The sequence below is a fragment of the Montipora capricornis genome, chromosome 14 (genome assembly GCF_036669925.1).
Source record: "Montipora capricornis isolate CH-2021 chromosome 14, ASM3666992v2, whole genome shotgun sequence".
NCBI classification, from domain to species: Eukaryota; Metazoa; Cnidaria; class Anthozoa; order Scleractinia; family Acroporidae; genus Montipora; species Montipora capricornis.
In genome coordinates this window covers 30,370,642-30,390,896 of record NC_090896.1, presented here as the reverse complement: position 1 = coordinate 30,390,896, position 20,255 = coordinate 30,370,642, and the positions used below count along the sequence as shown (strand labels likewise).

Here is a 20,255-nt window from a genome sequence, read left to right as displayed (position 1 = left end):
AACGAAATGTAATTTCACCTTTGAACAGACGAACATTCCTTGGATAATTTCGGTAAATATTTCAGTGAAACAGCCGGTAACATTTACTTGAACAGCCGGTAAAAATAACCGGTTACCGGCTCTTAACAAGAACCCTGGTCTCTTTCTTTTTTTTAATTTGAAATAAATTATATTTGGATTCAATTTCTAAACAAATTCGTGACCTCTTTCCATATACAGTTAACGTCGCAAACAGTTTGTGTTGGCTAGATCGCAAACACTGTGACTTTTTGCGTTTGTGTTTGCGATCCTCTTTTCCATATGCCTGATTGCTTTACGCAAGTTGATCACGTGTCATCTTAAGAAAAGGGCACAAAAATAAAAGCAGAATTAGTTTTTGTGTCGTGTTCAACCTCTTCTTATGTTGGAGTTGTCGCGAAGAAGAAGAAGGCAGAGAGGAAGTGTAAAGAGACGTCACCGATTCTGGGTCTGTTACATTTTCGAGGAGCAGCAACGGCTGCAACATTACTTACTTACTTAGGCCCTTCGCCCTTTGCGGAGCATAGGCCATCGATGAGTTTCCTCCACCGCACCCGGTTCTGGGCCGTCCTACCAATTTCTGTCGAGCTTAGCCCAATGCCCTTCACCTCACACTCCAAATCTCTCCTCCAGCTGTTTCTAGGGTGCCCTCATTTCCTTTTCCCATGGGGATTCCATGAAAGAGCATTCCACGTGGTGTTACTCGCTGGCTTCTGTAGAGTGTGGCCTATCCAGCCCCACTTCCTCCTTCTTACTTGTAGCACAATTAGCTCTTCTTCCACCCATTCCCACAGCTGCAAGTTTTGGTTACCTTATCCTTCCAGCAAAAGCCAAGAATTCTTCTGAGACAGCTGTTAACAAAACTCTGTACTCTTCTTTGTATCCTCTTCGTTGTTCTCCAGGTTTCTGACCCATAGAGCAGAACAGTCTTCACATTTGATCTAAATATGCGAAGTTTGGTTCTCACAGTCAGATAGCTCTTTCGATGCCAATACCTTAATCAACATTATAAACACTGCTTTAACCTTTCCAATCCTTGTAAGTGCATCCTTGTCCGTACCTCCAAGTGTGTCTACAACACTACCAAGATATGAAAATTCTTTGACATTCTCCAATGGCTGCCCCTCTACCACAACAGGTACCTCACTTGTGTTGTTAATCCTTAATACTTTAGTCTTCACCTTGTTAATCCTCAGACCCAGTTTAGCCGATTCGTCTGCTAGCCTTGAAGGTTTGTCCTGCATTAATTGTAGATGGTTGTGGGAGAGCAGGGCAAGGTCATCCACATAATCCAGATCGTCCAACTGCTCCCATGGGGTCCACTGTATTCCGTTGTTACCTGCTTTGGTTACCGATGTCATTATCCAATCAATGGCTAGTAGAATATTACAAAGGGTGATAGCAGACAACCTTGTCGCACCCCTGTCCTCACCTCGAATGAATCTGAAAGCTGACCCTCATGGGCTCTATAATCACACGTAGGTTACATATTTGATCTATGCATGAACGGTCTTTCCTAAAGCCTGCTTGCTGGTCTCTAAGCAGGATGTCCACTGCAGTCCTCATCCTAACCAGAAGTATTCTGTTTAATACCTTGCCCGGAACAGATAGTAGCATAATACCCCTATGTTTATTGCAATCTCCAAGGTCTCCTTTCTTAGGAACTTTGACAATAATACCTTTCTGCCACTCTTCAGGGATGCTCTCTTCTTCCCAAATCCTAGCAAAGAGCCTATGGAAGATATCTACTGATGTTGATAGATCTCCCTTCATGGCCTCGGCAGGAACCCCATGGAACCCTGCTGCTTTACTGTCCTTCAGCGCCTGGATAGCTGTCCCAATCCCTGACTTACTTGTTTTATCGCAATTCAAGGGAAGAGTATTGTCTGGTGGAATATCTGCGGTGCTTGCAGGGGAAGGTCGATTTAGTAACTCTTTAAAGTGCTCCGCCCATCGCTTAAGTTGTTCTTCTGCTGTAGTCAAAGGCTTCCCTGATTTGTCCTTCACCAGCTTCTGTACACGCTGATGCTTTCCTGCCAGCCTTCTTGTGTAGCTATATATTAGATCTTTAATTTATATTTCTCTTTGCAGCTGCTTCCTCTGCTGCCATAGCCAGACTGTCAATGTAAACCCTCTTGTCCCTTCTAACACTTCTTTGCACTTCCTTGTGAGCAATGCCGTATTGCTTCTGGACCCTTATTTTCGAAGCTCTCGCTTGGCAGTTGTTCAATTCATTCGGCTTTGACCTTTTTCCTAACCTCAATCTTCTCCATAGTATCCAGAGACATGCAGTCCTTGTGGGTGGCTTTCTTCTTACTGCAGCATAGCCAGTATCAAATTGTACTGTAGGAACTGGCTCTTTGTTATCAAGAACTTGACTACAGGTATATTTGGCGGGATATTCCCCTACGATATTCATTAAATTCACACTGTTTTGAGGATTATCGTCATTGCCACAATCGTACTCGGACGACATTTTCATATACTTGCCTCTATCGTCAAAACGTATCACTTGCACAAAAATATTGTCGGTTGATCGCAAACAATCTGAAACGGTTTACGATTGTGTTTCCATATCGTTGTTTCCTCGCTTTTGCATTAATTTGCTACTTGTCGCCAACCAGATGTAATACAATAGAAAAATTTCTCTCTTGCGTCTTGTTTGTGATCATCGGTGATTGGGCGGGCATGAATGTAAAAGGTGTTTCCATTTATGCAAACTGTTTGTGATCAAGCTCTCGGAAGGTGCTTGCGATTGTTTGCAGCGGAGTTATGCACATATGGACACAGCAGCCAAGAAGTTCCGCGTGATTTCACTTGCGATTATTTGTTCACAACATGGCGTGGGGAAACTGTAATCTGCGTTGGTTTCGTCGTCAGTTTTTTTTTCAACTTATCATTTTCTAAGGCAGTAAATTCCATAGAATCCGCTCACAGTTTCTGTTTTTATTTTCTTGTCTCTTCTTTTGCCTTATTCGTAAGATATTTTCATTTTTGTTTTCGTCCAGAACTCCACTTCTTCACAATATTTACTAGCCCCAATGGCTAGTGGAAGCTCAGAATTTACTAGCCAAAACTGAAATTTCACTAGGCTGTGGCTAGTTGGCTACTGTTAGTGTCGAGCCCTGGTAGCAAGTTCATCAGCTAGCATACAGTTGTTTTTGGAGGGTTGATAGTGATTAACAGTTGGCTTTTGAAGTAGCTTTTGAACAGTTTTGAAAAAAAACTTTTTGATTACCATTGAGAGTTTTCTTTAATAACAGACGATTAGTACTCTGATTTAAGAGACTTGATCAGATTGATTACAATGCTACGTTGGTGTACATACTGCTCATGGTCAGCGGGGAGTCTTGATGCTCGCCATTTACGTTCAATTCGTCTTCGTTTCTGCTTCTCAGCAGTGACTTCAGCTGTATACCACGGTGCAGATGGACGGACAGTGATAACTTGTTCTTTCACAGGAGCATACTTGTCCAGTAGTGACCTTAAGACCTCATCATAATTATTCACAACTACATGGACATCATCCTGATGTTGAAGTAGAACAGAACCTTCAATAACACTTCGAAAAGAAGTCATATCAATACCACGTAGTTTTCGAGAAGAGATAGCCTTCTTTACAAATTTGGGCTTTTCCAAGTGTGGGGTTGAATGAACAGCCAAGTGATCAGAGATGACATGATGAGATGTTTTAACATCATTAACAAAATGATCCATTGCATTAGATATTACTAGATAAAAAGTGTGTCCATGCATTAGCATGTGTTTTCTCGCTGACATGCTGTACCAGATCGAAGGAGTCCATCAAGTCCAGAAATTGTTTAGCGGTAGCATAGTTGAAATTGTCGACATTGGATATTAAAGGCACCAACAATTAACAATAATTGCTTACATGTATGTCGCAGATCAGCAGTAATACATGTATGTTCCAAAAGCTTAGACAACTCTTCCAACAACAACGATTTTGACAAGCTAGGGGGTCGATAGACAAGCAGAATTCTTACACAACCCACCATATGCATGCTTAGGTGAAAATCCATTAATTTAAAATTAAATTCAAAAGAGTGATATTCATCTGTGAGGTAAAGTCTCTGTTACGAGCCTACAATGTAGAAAGGCCCATCAGGCCAGAGCTTATCTCCGGTTTCTGTAGCATTAAGCGACAAGAAGTATTTCTACTCCCCCCTGGATGGGATGCTAGTCCATCGCAGGGTTGCTTCCAGCACAATCACGGGTACCCATTTATACATACACCTGGGTGGAGAGAGGCACCGTGGCAGTAAAGAACACAACACAATGTCCCCGGCTAGGCCCTGAACCCAGACCACTTGATCTGGATTCAAGCACTCTAACCATGAGGCCACCACACCTCCCACTCTGTGAGAGAGGTGTTTAAATGAATGCTGTTCTTAGATATAATTCCAACTCCACCACCAGCAGAATGAGATCTTGGTATTTGTATCACTCAGTCTATATCCTGTAGGACATAAGGTACCGACTTCAACAGAGTCATCCGTACCAGGACGAAGCCATGTCTTAGTCATCGCAAGTATATCAATATCATTGTCAACAACAAAGTCTTTCACGGCCATGGCTTTGTTTCTGACCGATCTAGTGTTAAGTACACAAAAACAGATTCTTTGATATGGAACACAAAGGCGGCAATAAACACGGTGCTTGTGGTACAGTGATCAAGTTTGTAGAATTAGCATTATTCAAAACAATGTGGATGGTTAAACTGGTCTTGAGCAGGCACTGCAATAACTGTAGTTGTTATGGACCTTGCAATTTGTTTAAAGTGGCTATGAAGTAAAAATATCTTTTGCTATCTTTTAAAATGATAAAGAATGGTGTTTTTTACTTTTGAAATATCTTCTCTTGTGTCCAAGATGTTCATGTTTTTGTTAAAAAATTAAGTTTGATTACATCACAAAATGTGTACATGCCTGTAATAAATTCCAAAATTGAGAATATCTCTGAAAATATTGGATGGGTGTTGTTCATACATGTACTTGGCACCAGTAATGTACATCAAATAATGCCCAAAGTGACACCCATTATTAAATACATTTAATATAATATGTTTTCTATAGATGGAGACAACTTTACATATTAATTAATATGTAGAGAACATGATAATAGTTGTAAGTTTCACACCTTTACTTGTCATATTCTCATTGTGTGTGTTTTGGTGGCCAGGGCAGTTTATTTTATGGAATGATTTTGAAACAATAATTATTGTTTGAAATGTTTTTAGATCCATTCAGGAGAATATTGTCCTGATTGAAAATGCACTCGTTGGAGATTTTGTGCTTCCAGAGTTTGGCCAATTTACAAAGCACATAGAGGACATATATCACAAATGCAAAGAGAACACAGATGGAAAGGTACAAAAGAATTCAAAATTTATGTAATAACTTTAATGGCAATTTAGTTGTTGCCTCACTTAAATGGAAGGTGGGTGCCGGGGGTATCCCCAAACACAGTAATGAGCCCCCATTCCAGGCACCTGTCAACACTTATTAGGTGAGCCCTTTAAGGCCTGAGGGGTCCCCCATTGACGATTAAAATCACCTGGCATTAGGCAAAGTAAACTCTACAAGTGGCTGCTAGGAATTAAAGGGGGATGATGTTAACCCCCTGACAGGCCCCTTGCAAGTGGGATGAAAACGAGATAGTGGGATGGGGGTGGTAGAATGCGCGAAGGCGTGGCTGCAAACTGCTCAGGACTGCCGAGGCTGAATAGGCTCAAGAACATAAAAAGCCAGCCACAACATGTTCCACTTGAGCCTGCACTTGTGAGAGTGACATCTGATTGGAGGTGCCTGCTATTAAAGCTTGTGGCAGCTAACTTTTATACAGGGTTCGTGCTACTCCTTGAAGTCCTTGAAAAGCCCTGGAATTTAAATTTGGACTTAAAGGGCACTTGAAAAGCCCTTGAAAAAAAGGGAATTTGTGGAAAACTGCTTGAAAACTCCTTGAATGTTTGCTTGAATGGGTGAAAATTGTTGAGTTTGCATAATACTAAGGCAAGAGATGTTTAAAAAATTTACTATTGGGGAAATACTAAAACTAAAAATTAAAAATGCCGGTGGGTGCATTTAACTTGCAGGGTGTGGGAAGGAATACCAAGGTAGGCTTTTTCAGCAAAGAAAACACTGAAACAATGTATGGCACAGAAATCTTCTTACAAAGACTCTGCCCTTGAAAACTCAATAATTATATTTCTTTCTGGTCCTGAAAACTTCCTGAGTTACTCCTGGAATTCATTTGACACTTAAGTAAATTTAACCGCTGACTGGCCTAAGAAGAAAGGTGGGTGCCTGGGGTATCCAGCAGCTTCTACTGTGTCCAGGCAGTCCCCAGATAGAATAGCCCCCCTGGGTAGCAAAGCCATAAATCAGGCAGAAGCCCCCATTTCAAGCTGAAGGAGGCACCAAACTAAACATTAGTTTTAGGAGTAAATTTAACCGCTGAGTGGCCTAAGAAGAAAGGTGGGCACCTGGGGTATCCAGCAGCTTCTACTGTGTCCAGGCAGTCCCCAGATAGAATAGCCCCCATGGGTAGCAAAGCCATAAATCAGGCAGAAGCCCCCACTCCAAGCTGGAAAAGGCACCAAACTAAACATTAGGTTTATGTCGGAGAGATGAGGGGCTCGTGGCGGCGGGATTAGCCATGGCCTTGAACTTGCCAAAGTCCCAACTGACAGCAACAACATCTGTAAAACAAGCCAGCTTGCCACACCTATTATGGAACTGATGAGGGTACGAGTGATCTAATCAGGTCAACTACAAGAGGCTGCTTAAATGACTGCACCAATATGTATTAAAGCTATGGTCAGTGAAAGAACTAGGTCTCCAGCCAAGGCAAGAATGGACTGGATGGCAGTCGATGACAGCTGCCACTTAAAGTTTAAAGAGGTGCCACCAAAGATTATAAACAACATCGTCGCTCTTTGGAGGTTGGGTGCCCGAAACATCCTGGAGCTTCCACTATTGGCAGCCAGCTCCAAGATGGAGACTGCACCGATGGCTGGCAAAACCTGACAACCCAGCCATGAGCCCCCACGCCCCTGAGAAGAATGGGCACCCGTCACACTGATACACAGTGGAAAGCAGAGGGTGGAGAGGGAGGGAAAAAAAAAAAAAAAAAAAAGAAAAAAGAAAACCGCTAAACGCTCCACACAATGCTCCTACTTCCCGCCACACTGATAAATAAGCGATACAGCCCAAAGCACGAGGTATTCCACGCATGCGCCAGTATACTACAACCACTGACCAATTGGCTGCAGTCGCTCCTAGTTGTTTACTTGGTTAAACTTCGTTTAACCTCATTAAACAACATCGTTGCTCTTTGGAGGTTGGGTGACCGAAACACCCGAAGCAGCCAGCTCCAAGATGGAGACTGCACCGATGGCTGGCAAAACCTGACAACCCAGCCATGAGCCCCCACGCCCAGCCGGAGGACCTCCGAGCCTAGATGGCTCGGAGAGAGGGGCTCATGGCCCCTAAGCAAGAGCCCCGAATCGCCCACATCCGACGGCACCCAACAACCAAAGAACTGCTCATGACCACGCTAACAGACTAGACCACTGCAATGTGCTAACCGCAAACTGCCAGGACAACCCAGAAACTACAACCAGACCCGAGGGATCCATGCACATGTGGACAACAGCAGACCGCGGAAGGCACAGGTTAACCAATGCTAGCTGAAAGGCATGCACAGGTGCAGCTACATGAACGAACACAGTGAAATGCAAGGGAATGCAGACTCCTGACCAACGCCTCATAAAACACTGCTGGCATGAAGGAACACTTATATAGGCATATGGCATGTGTGCATCACAATTCGTACAACGCTACAACGCACACGGGGGATCCTCATGCAGGTGGATCCCAAAAGACTGCCGACTGCACAGGTAACCAACATAAGCTCAAGGCATGCACTGGCACAGGTGCACGACAGAACACAGCAAAAGCATGGGAAGGCAGACCTACACTGATCCACAGGTGCCATTGCCTCACAAGACACTGCTAGCTAGGAAGGAAAGTAGACATGCATATGAACTGGTGCGTGTTCATAACAAGTCTGCAGACCCTACGGGAGACAAACAAGCTACACGAAAAAGGGGGGTCCACACCCATGTGGACATCGAAAGACCGCCAACTGCCCAGGCCTATGAATGCGGGCTGTAAGCATGCACTGGCTCAGCGGTATGAACGAACACGGCAGAATGCAAGGGAACCCAGACCCCTGATGAATGCACCAGCGCACATGTGCACAAAACACTGCGGACATAAGGAATGCTGACATCAGTGGATTCACTGGCGCGTGTGCATAAAAATTGCACAGACTCTACAGGAAACACAAATGTACAACAAACACGGGGGATCCACGTGCAGGTGGACAACAGAAGACCCCAGACTGCACAGGTCTACCAAAGTGAGCTAAAAGCATGCACAGGCACCGGTGCACAAACAATCATAGGGGAAAATACAAATCCTGCAGACCCTCCAGGGAACACAGACACTACAACAAACAGGAAGCACCCATGCACCTGGGGATAACAGAAGACCGCCGACAGCACTGGCACAGCTACAGGAATGAACATAGCAAAATGCAAGGGAAAGCAGACCCCTGACGGATGCACTGGCACCAGTGCTTCATGAAACACCACTAGCCTGAAGGAATGCCGACGAGGCGTACGCATAGACGTGTGCATAACAAGTCCCTCAAGACCCTCAAGGGAACACAAGCGCTCTTGTTGTTAACCCCATTTAACAACAGTTGACGCAAGTGGAGATCAGGTGCCCAGAACTAACGTGCCGTAGGCCAGCAACCCAACCCCTAACAACTGGCATGTAAAATGAGCTGACAAGACTGCAAACCTGCAAGACTACACCAAACCCCAACTGCCAAGCTACATATATATATGTATATATATATAAATATAAAGAGGGGGAAAGGGAGGGGGAATGCAATCCCAAACAACCAGCAACTAACCGCTCCGCTAACCACAGAGTGACATACCACCGTGGCGCCTGCGAGATGTGTAGACCGCTGACCGTTAAAAAAGACCACCTAGCAACTGGAGCTCCTGACTGCTCACCCTGCAGATAGGGGTGTAATGAGGCAGAAGTGGACTGGGGAAACAACACACACTAGACAAGAATGCTAAGAATACAGCACAACGCTACCAACGCTGAGAATACAACGCAATGCAACGCTAAGATGCCATGCAATGATAACAACGCTACGCAATGCAACGCGAAACAACGCTGAGACTACAAAGCGACGCAACGCGAAGACCCAACGCAACCCTAAACAACGTAAGAATACCACGCCACGCAATAACAACAACCAACGCCACCTAATGAGGGTGAGCACCTAACAGCTAAGACTGATAAACTTGTGGGGCTCCCACAATCACAAAAAAAAAAAAAAAACAAAAAAAAAAAAAAACAAGGCAATACAAAAAAAAGGAGTATAACGGCCCGCAATACAAAAAAAAAAGGAATACAACACCACGCAATAACAACAACCAATGCCACCTCACGAGGGTGAGCACCTAACAGCTAAGACTGATAAACTTGTGGGGCTCCCACAATCACAAAAAAAAAAAAACAAGGCAAAACAAAAAAAAAAAAAAAAAAGGCAATACAAAAAAAAAAAAGGAGTATAACGCCCCGCAATACAAAAAAAAAGGAATACAACACCATGCAATAACAACGACCAACGCCACCTCACGAGGGTGAGCACCTAACAGCTAAGGCTGATAACCTAGTGGCCCTCCTACAATTAAATATAAATATATCTAAAACAGTCAAAAAGGTATAATGTAATAATAAACAAATAAGTATAGAAAAATTATATCTCTTGGAAGGGAATTCCAAAATCTAGTAGTTGATACTGAAAAAGAACGCCCTCCCTCTGTTTCCCTCTTAAAACATGGACAAACTAAATTAAATCCCCAAGTCTGCTTTCCCTACTATGTACATCAGTATTTCTTGTAATAAACTATTCATATAAGAAGGGCTATCCCCACGCTAAACCACGCTGAGAATACAACGCCCCGCAATGCAACGCTAAACAACGCTGAAAATACCAACGCAATGCAACTCTAAGGTGGAACGCAACGCAAAACATCAATGCACAGAACTACAGCGCTTGCTCCTCGTAAACTAAGTAATTATATTAAACTACATAAATTACATAAAACTGTACAAAACAAGTCCACGCAACATGCTAGCAAATGAACAGAGAAAAATACACGCTAACGCCACGCCACTCCAAGGCACGTCACTTAATATACCAACGGCCTAAGCAAGCCACTAGATAAAAGTAATAGTAGTATCAATAATATTACCAGACAAGTGTACGTTGTACGTGAGGCCCAGCTAAATAACAGATGCTTATAGTAGAGTACATGGCCCAAAGCAAAACTAGAAACAAACTACAACCAAGCATCAGAGAGCCTATGACGCGGCCATAACGCTAAAAGCCTGACAGAATACGAGCGAGACGCTAAAATTGACGCTACGCCACCTAACAACTGAGATAGTTAGCTCTGAAGTCCAAATGCGTGAGATGCCCTGTCCCATATGAAACTGTGCAAAGGATACGCTGTCCAAGGTCGGTCGAAGACAAGCTTCCCGCCAGGTGATTCTTGTACGGGGACCGGAGATGGCCAAAGGTCACGCCGTGATGTACGACCGCAGCGCCCAAGCAAATTCCGCGTGGTCGTGAAGGGCTTTATGCAATAAGAAGCGGGGCCCTGCATAAGATCTCGATGGTAGAAAACGCTTACTGAAGCTGCGTGAACTGACGTTCCCAAAAATAAAGCTACAAGAATCCAACATGGCGGCTAACCCAACTCGATCGCAAGTTCGCCCGAAGTTGCGTTTCCCCCAAAACAAACCCGTAACTGGACCCAAAAAGAATCCTGACTAAAAGGAAAGCGGTTTTGAACACATCTACGGAATGAAGACTGTATATAGGGAAAAAAAAAAACCGCTAAACGCTCCACACAAATCTCCTACTTACCAACACACTGATAAATAATCGATACAGCCCAAAGCACAAGGTATTCCACGCATGTGCCAGTATACTACAACAACTGACCAATACGCTGCAGTCGCTCCTAGTTGTTTACTTAGTTAAACTTCGTTTAACCTCATGAAACAGGTGACCAGGAGAAGACCCATGGAGATGTAAAGAAATTATTGTGTCAGGATACACACTGGGCAGAGGTCTGAAGATCCAGAACCAATCTATTGTGAGGTGAATGTCTGGACGAAAGAGAAGAAACCAAAGAACCCAAGACAGCCAGCCACCCATGGCATTATATGGTTGGGGTTAGAGTGGCAAATTAACAACCTTCATCAGATCACAAGTTGTGATGGAGTGGTACTTTGGCTGGTAAGAGCTTTGGTGGCATTTGACACCCTGCAGTACAGGCTGTATCTGGAGGAAGCCTACTAGTGGATCAGGAAGGCCTTCCTTGATGTGAGCACATTGCTGAAAGGTAAACTGTTTCGAAAGAGTAATGAAGAGTATCTGCAAGAAGTGTGCAGAAACGACTGGAGTGTCTGTTCGCCAACAGGAAGAGCAGAACCAGATGGAGAGAGAGAGACTATTGCCTTGAATACAAAAAAAAAACTAGGAAGGGAGGGACGCCACACCGAAGAATAACCTTTCCACATAGTAGGGCAAGACCACTGATCAGATAGAAATGGCATTTTCTCAGTCAGAGTAGCTCCAACAGTGGCCGCTGTGGGATCAGGGTCTGATTGGGGTCAGCACGGGCCCAGCTAGTTGCCAGAGGAGCTGAAACTGGAAGCATGATAGCACAGGTACCATAAGTGACTCAGCTGGCTCAGCTGATTGAGCATCACATTATCATGTGGGAGTTTGCAGACTGACATTCAATGACCATAACCTGTTGGTGCTGTCTCACAAAGGCATCCTGACAAAGTCATTTGCCAGTTTTCAAATTTAATTCTTGCAAATGAAAGATAATAATATTATCTTTAATGAAGTCTACTTTTTAAATTTTAATATTCCTTCACTGACGTTTTTGCTGGCAGGTTGCTGACTACATTCCTCAGCTGGCAAAATTTGACCCCAATCTTTGGGGCATGGCTGTTTGCTCAGTTGATGGACAAAGGTGAGGGTTCACTTCAAATGTAACAGAGGTCAAAGTTAAAAATTAATATAATGGCAGTAGAAACTTTGCATATTACCAGACTTTGTAGGACATAGCTATTTTAGTCGATGTTTAGTTTTGGCATTTTGAAGTTTACTACCTGTCATATGACACTACATTATAATTATAATAAGGTAACCTTTTTTATTGTCAGTTGATATTTTGTGTTTGAGAAGTTACAGTTACTGTAATTTTTAAAATAACTGATGAGTGTTTTAAATCCCAGAATGACTTCAATATATATTGCCCGCTAAGCATGGGGAATACTCAACCCGTTTGAAAGGACATTTTCATGTGATTAATATCTGAATTTATTTGCACCTTGATGGAATTTGATCATCGAGGCAAGACCGACATTTTGACATCCAAGGCAAAACTCAACTTCAAAGGCTTTAATTTTTCCACTTTCTTTCTGGAAGATCAGTTGCATTATTTTTTTTAAATTAGTCCCTCTCATGACTACTGTAACATTGCATTCACTTGCTTAATCAAATTACATCAAGGTATGTTGTTCTCAGTTGAATAATCCATTTGTTAAATTTTATTGGCTGCACTTATTTTTTTTTAGATTTGCCATTGGAGATTTCGAAGAGCATTTTGTCTTCAGTCAGTTTCAAAATGTCTTCATTATCCTATTGTGCTAGAAGATCTTACTGCTGAGATGGTGTGTATTGATAATGTTTTAGATAGAGTTTTTTCTGTTGTCTGCATAAGACGTCTGTGATTTGCCTTGTTTTGAATAGGCAGAAATTGGGCAATACCGAAAAATTTAATTACAACTACCTGTAATCCAAAGAGCATTCAAAGTGTGTTTATCACATTGAAATATGGGTGCTATAATTTAAAGTAATATTGTTTAACACTGTACCATTTAACACTTCTCTTTTATATTAATAAAATAATTAAGTGATTCACCAATGACATACATTAGCTTAAATACTGTAATTTTCATTTTTCTTTAAATTTTGAGAATCATTTTGAGTGCACTCCTCAGCCCCTTTCCCCTCTCCCCCCAGAAAATAGAATGTGCCATTATAGCTGTACATTTTACATTTCAGCCCAAGTGCAACTGCGAGTATTAGTTTGCTCTGTACTTAAAAAAGCTCTTCCTAAAGTGCAGACTGCAGACAATTAGGGTAAAGTGCATACTGCCATAAACCCAAATCCTTTGACTTAATGCTATAATATTAAACCTTAGACTTACGGTAAATACAGTTTAAATCCTAATAATTAGGCTTGCGGTTTACATATAGTTTAAGGGGTTTTGGTTGTTTCCACAGTCTGCATTTTTTTTTTCACCCTTAATAGCTACTCAGCTTAGAACTGCATTTTACACTGACCACCTCAAAACCCAATGAACTGAAAACTTGTACCCAGCCATACTGTTAATGCAATCTAAAGGTCCACGGCTATTATATAATAATAACAATGTTATTATTCTTTGCCAAGCTAGAACCAACGATACATTTTTTCATGGCTAAATGACCTTACAATGATTCCAGGGAATACACTGTAGCTTAGTTATGGTGCTCTTTTTTTCCATTTTCCAGGTTCACAAATATGTTGGCCACGAACCAAGCGGCCAGACATTTAATTACTTACACTTGAACAGCAATGGTTGGTAAACATTGTAGTAAAACAATTAGTAATGATAGTTAATAATTACTGTGATATTTTCGCCACAGCAATCGTTGAATTCAGACTCTATATATAAAAGGCAAGTACTGTTGATGGAGCAATTCCATAACTGAACCCATTCACACCTGAACTGCTCTGGGCCAGACCCATTGACGAGTAAAATCGTCTGGCATTAGACAGAATAAAATCTATCAAGTCCCACTCCTATACTAGGAGTCAATGGGTTAAGCTATTAAAAATTAGTCTTCATTTGCATTGAAAGCTAGTTGATAAACATTACAGTCATAATATTAATTAAAAAAGTGTTTTTAATGTTAATAGTATAATATTATTATCATAAATTATTATAGAGTGGTTTTCAATTGAGTATTGAAAGTAATTAGATAATTACTTTGGTTTATAATTACTTCACTCAGTGATTGGTTCAAAGTTCTTGTGCCACTTTTTCAACCAATCAGAAGTGAAACCAAAACCAATCGTGGCTCGCGCGTGCACATTTTCCCGTGCTTTGTGTCTGCTACGTTTAATTACTTCGAGTTTTGATTGGTATACTGGATTGTCTCCGTCCTTTTTGATTAGCCAAAGTAATTACTTTGGTTTTGGTTTTACAACACTCATTCGAAAACCGCTCTAGATACTTCTACTAATAATGATTATAATAATAATAATAATAATAATAATAATAATAATATTAATTATTATTATTATCATTATCATTATCATAATTATCACTATTATCATTTAATTATTATTATCATTATTATTGTTATTATTATTATTGTTATTATTATGATTATTATTATTATTATTATTATTATTATTATTATTATTATTATAAATTTACTACAGTACATTCACTACTGGATGTATATGAGATTGTATGGAATACATAAATTTTATACAACTTTATATATAATTACTGGTAGTGGCCTAGTTTGAAGGCTGCATGGTTTTCACTTTCAGTCAACTGAAAACTGACTGTGGCTTCAATAATAATTGGGAATTTGAGAGCTTTGCTTGGAACCTTGAAACAGAATACAAAAGACATTATTTTAACATCACCAGCAGCTATTTACCTTTCAAAGCAAAAGAAAAAAAAGCAAATAAGCATTGAAAAAGGCATTAAAAGTAAATTGTTCACCGATTGTCTTTATGCTTCTGATTCTTATAGATCAACCTCACAATCCAATGTTAAATTCTGGTGCTTTGCTTTTATGTGCTCTTCAAAAGGTAATTAAAACTTGTCTGTCTTTGCTATGGTAATTTAACGTGAGAAAAACATTAAATTAATAGAATATCAGTCTTCTAAACTGATATGAACACAGTACGCTGCAACGTTGTGACTTTTGATCAATAAAGAGAAGTCTTGTTAAACACAGCACTTTATTTTGGCCTTTGACAGCATACATGGACAAAAATTATTTTTTCTTTTGGTGTAAATTCAAATGCAATATAATAATATACCTCATTCTTTAATTTGTTTCTTCTCTTATGCAGCCTGAATGGCCATTGGCAGATAGGTGTGATTATGTGAGTACATGGCCTTTATTGTGTGCAGTCTTTGACCATCTTTAAGTTACCAATTCCATTAGGTAAAGGGATTTTGCAAGGGGGATCAAAAAGCCAAATCAAGTTGCATGTAAAAATTAAACTTTGTCTTGTTTGAAATCAAGAAATGACAAAAAGGCGAAAAAATAGTTTAAGGAAAAATCAAGCAGTTGACCATTGTAACGAAAATACCTTAAATTTCTCTGTTGGGTTGCATATGCTGTAATATTATAATTTCTGTCTTTTTTCCTCTTTGCCATTTTATTGTTAAGTGATGGCAATGATGACTACTACGAATAATGTTAACTTTTGATAATTCAACAGTAAGTTGTTACAGTATTATTTAACTATAATAATATTGTGTAACTTAAATATTAATTGTTACAGTAGCAATTGCGATGATATCATGCTATTTATGTCAGCCAACCAGATTGCGCCATTTATATGTGCTCAAAATATAAATCTTATTAATTTTTTGTCTTTCACGGTGCTTTGACATGGCCGCCTTGTAAGTTTGTTTGCTGAGTTTCAGAGTATTTGCTGATTGATTAACAACAATATGTTAGTTTTGGTTTGTAATGAAAGAAGAGTGGAGCTCCCAGAGAAAAAAATACACCCTGTGGTTTAACAGTAGATATTACCTGTATTAAAGTGTAACCTACATGTATATTGTAACAGAAGACAGCAAACCACAGCATTTGAAGACCATGTGGTGGGAAAGTCCTTCCATTCTTCCCATGTGCCACACTATAGATACACAATGCGTGTATACGATAATGTACATATTAACAGTGTGAAACAAAACAAACGCAGGACACATTGAGGGAAGGCAAGTGCTCTCACTCACTCTACTATTGACTTTGTTGTTCATTTAAATTTATTGGACAGGTTCAGACTAAGTTTAAACAAATTGCTGGAGGCGAATTTGTTGGATTTAGTAATGCTACGTAAGTATTGATTTTGAATACCTGATACAGTTACAGTAATATTCAATGTTTTGTTATTTTTAAGTTAATGTTAACTGTAAGGTTGACAGTGTGAAATTTTAAAACAAAAATTAATTTCCTTTAGCTTCCTATCAGAACGTGAGACTGCAGATAAAAATTATGCATTGGGATACTTCATGAATGCTAACAAGGTAAATCCGCTCATAGCTCATTTTCAGTTCCATTTTCAACATCAAACAATAATAGTTCATAATAATTATAATTAAACATACTAATAGTGTCAGATACCACTCACGAGCTTGGTGTGCTTGATGAAGGTGTTTGCTTCAACGCAATTAAACACAAAATTAATTAGGCGATGATTTGAACAGTGTTCATCCATTGCTCATCAAAATAATATAAAAGAGCTGTTGTATTAAGAGAGATGGTGAATGTCCCCTTTAACCCATTGACTCTTAGGAATGAGACTTATGGCGTGTTCGATTGACCGTATTCCGGAATAGGAATACATAGAACAGAAGTTAGAAATCCTTCGCTTTTGCGGAGATTCATATTAACATTGTCAAACATCTGCTAAAATGCTATTTTAAACATAGCTTTATTATCCTTGTTGAACATAGCTTTATTATCCTTGCTGCTGCAAAACGCCACACATAGGGTTTTAAATCATCACTCCGCATATTCTTATTCCGGAATAGGGTCAATCGAACGCGCCCTTAGTAATTATTATAGATTTTACCCTGTCTAATACCAAACGATTTTAGTTGTCAATGGGATGTGGTTGAGGAATTAGTTAATGGTTTAACAAACTCGTCATCCACTCAAAAACTAATCCCTTAAAACCATTGTCTCTGAGGAGTGAGATTTTAAAAATAGATAAATTTACTATGTCTAACACCAGACGATTGTCATCAATGGGAGCTTAACTGGTTTAGGAGTCAATCCCTACTTCCATTCTAAAACTATGCCCCCTTTTGTAACGAATGAAGAGATTTATCATATAGTCATTGGTGACTCAGGGCTACTCAAAAAACTCAAGTGCTCCAAATTGACATGGATAGAACATTGGTCATGACCTTCCAATCAAGTACTAGATGCTCTACTGCTAAGCTACAAGAGACTCGTGGAAGGTGTAATTGTGATGGTAATTATTTCTTTTTTGTAACAACAGGCATTTCCTCCTAATACAAATTTAATGGACACCTTTGAACTTTACTTTCATGTAAGTTGTTTCCCATTTTTTGGGGCATATGTACATAACAGAGAGGTTGATGCAAGGAAATGTGGAGATTTTTCTTCCATCTACACTGTCCACCTCATTTGACAGCCCCCTTACATCTAGGATTAGTGAGATGTGGGAGAGTGGGGTAATTTTCCTGTAGACTTTCACTGACTGAAAATTTGGGTGAACTGAAGAAGTGAAGGACAGACACACTTGTCAGAGATGATTGTGCAACTTCCAATTGAAATTTGCGTTCAAGGGAGTGGATGAATTATTCATACACTATTTCCTTTAGGACATTTTGGTGACTTGTGCAGAAGTCTGGAAGATTGATTCCATATATCAGGGAGACTGGTAGATAATCTAGGAGAGTGAACACATTTCATGTAAACACTGAGTCCTTATCGTCGAAGTGCTGAATAAAGAGCTCTTTTATGCTGGCTAGAAATAACCAAATAAGGTGTCACATAATTGCCAATGAGTCAGGCCTTCTGAAGACAGAAGGCCTGGCGAGGCGGTAGCTTATAGAGTCGCGAGAAGATTTTTAGGCGGACGAAATCTCAGAAGCGCTTCAAATTTGAGTGTAATGTAGACCAAAAGCTGTAATGTAGACCAAAGCGATGAAATGTTGACCGTAGCGATAACCAATGAGAGTTAAGCACGAGTACGCCGCGTGATGTTTGCAGCCGCCAGGCGCCAGATCACGCAAGCTTGGCTCGTTGGCACTTTAGCGACAGCTATAACTAGTTATATGTGGGACCCTTGCTGGCCAGTGGGGTGACCTTCAAATCCACCTCTCTAACCAATGGTCTAAACAGTCTTTTTAGGCTTTTGTTAGTATTGATTTTTCGTTTATATTCTGTACTGTTTTCTTTCTGTATTATTTTAGAAACCAAAACAAAGTAGCAGAGTTTGTATTTCACGTGATCATTTCAAGTGTCACTTATTGGGTTAATTGTGTAAAGCTACTTTATATTCATTTGTGCCTGCAGACCTGCTCAGTAGAAACCAGCTGTGATGCAGGAAGTGTGATGGCTGCCACTCTGGCAAACGGTGGAATTTGTCCGCTGACAGGTCAGAAGGTAATAAAAGGAGGCAAATTAAGAAAAACGTGAACTTTGTCTTGATTACTCCACATCTGCTATTATGTTCAATCTGACAATATAATGAAGGGCTGTACACAAAACTGTTTTAAACTCCGTTTTTTCATAGTTAATTGTGAAATTGTGGCCATAGTTTGAGACATATAGTGGAGAACGTTCGCATTGAAAAATTTTGTTTACTAAGCAAAAACGTCTCAACCTGTCTTTATGACTTGAAAGACTAAATTAAAGCAAAAAAGGCCTTTTATTGCACATAACTGTTTTAGGTGACTTTTTCACAAATTTAATTGTGATTGTTGAAATGAATCATCATTATCGTCAGTGTCTACTTACAGTGTAAATTTGTTTTGGTATTGATGGTGTAGCGCCACACAGTAGTTAATTGTTATTGTAAGCCTATACATTATGCTTACATTTTACATGTAACACTATTTCAAACTAATTGGGACCCTTTCAAAGTAATTGTCACTATATCTTAGATGTTATTGCCCATAAGAACCAATCAGAGGTGATCATTTTTGAGGGTGCCAAGTTTGGCTAACGTTATCCACTTTGTGGTCAGTTATATCCAATGAGAAACCTGTTAGTGAATAACAGGTTGATAAAGAATAACCAAGATAGCATTTTCCAGTTACGTAATATTAGCCGCATGAAGCAATAACATTTCAGAAATGAAATAACTAAAATTATTTGCAAATGGAATAAATATGATGAAATGTTTGCACTCAGTATTGGAGTCAATGAGCAGTGAACTGCCGACTGCCAAGGCTTACGACTTTTGCAAAGCTAAATACAGTATCATTGAATACAACCCCACCGTTCAAACAAACAACTTGAGTTTACTCAAAGACATAGACAATAAGGTGAAGTAGATTAAACAAACGTTTAAAGTTGTTGTTATTCAACAAAATAGTGCTCATGTTTATCGTTCACATAAACCTGATGGGCAATAGCAGATGTTATCAAAACACTGAAAGCACTGACGTGAAAGAAAAGTGAAGCCGAAACAAGATTAGGTTGGACAGGTGAACTGTTATTTAGCGTTTTTATTTCATGACACACTCTAAAGAGTTGCACTGTGTACTGTTCATTTTTGTTCTACCCAATAAGCCATGCATAACAGAATAATGCTGAGTAATTGACATCTTGTTAGCCTCTAACCTTAGCCATGGTAGTTCGTGTATCAGAGATGAGTAAGTTCATGCGAAACCTTTTAATTGACCGCAAGGCGTATCTACTGAATGGTTTTCCGTGCAAAAAGATTTTTTTCAAAGCCACCGCCAAAAATCGGGCTGACAAGTCGCACCATGTAAACCGGCCTTTATAAAGGAAAAAAAGGTCACTATAAAAAATAAAGACTTTTCTTATATAGTTTTTAGCCTTGTATCTACGAATTTCATTACCTTTCTTGCAAATAGTAATAATTTATGTAAAAAAGAAAGAAGGAAAGAAAAGTCCAAGTTTCGTCACAAAATGGACACCGTTTTTTTCCTAATGGATTGTGTGACAAATTTGACCCTAAAATGGGCACATCATCCAGAATCCATCCGTTGTGTTTTTAGCACATTTATCTG

At 40.0% G+C, this 20,255-nt stretch overlaps 1 protein-coding gene across 1 annotated transcript in view; it reads left to right on the top strand.

Moving 5' to 3' along the window:
• LOC138033664 (glutaminase kidney isoform, mitochondrial-like) overlaps window positions 1-20,255 on the top strand; it is a 74,118-nt gene that overhangs the window by 6,943 nt on the left and 46,920 nt on the right. The window contains 11 exon segments of the mRNA XM_068881455.1: window positions 5,276-5,405; window positions 12,105-12,184; window positions 12,792-12,817; window positions 12,820-12,887; window positions 13,774-13,840; window positions 15,033-15,091; window positions 15,359-15,391; window positions 16,298-16,356; window positions 16,481-16,547; window positions 17,528-17,578; window positions 18,571-18,660. Of these exon segments, the coding sequence (XP_068737556.1) occupies window positions 5,276-5,405; window positions 12,105-12,184; window positions 12,792-12,817; window positions 12,820-12,887; window positions 13,774-13,840; window positions 15,033-15,091; window positions 15,359-15,391; window positions 16,298-16,356; window positions 16,481-16,547; window positions 17,528-17,578; window positions 18,571-18,660 (730 nt within the window).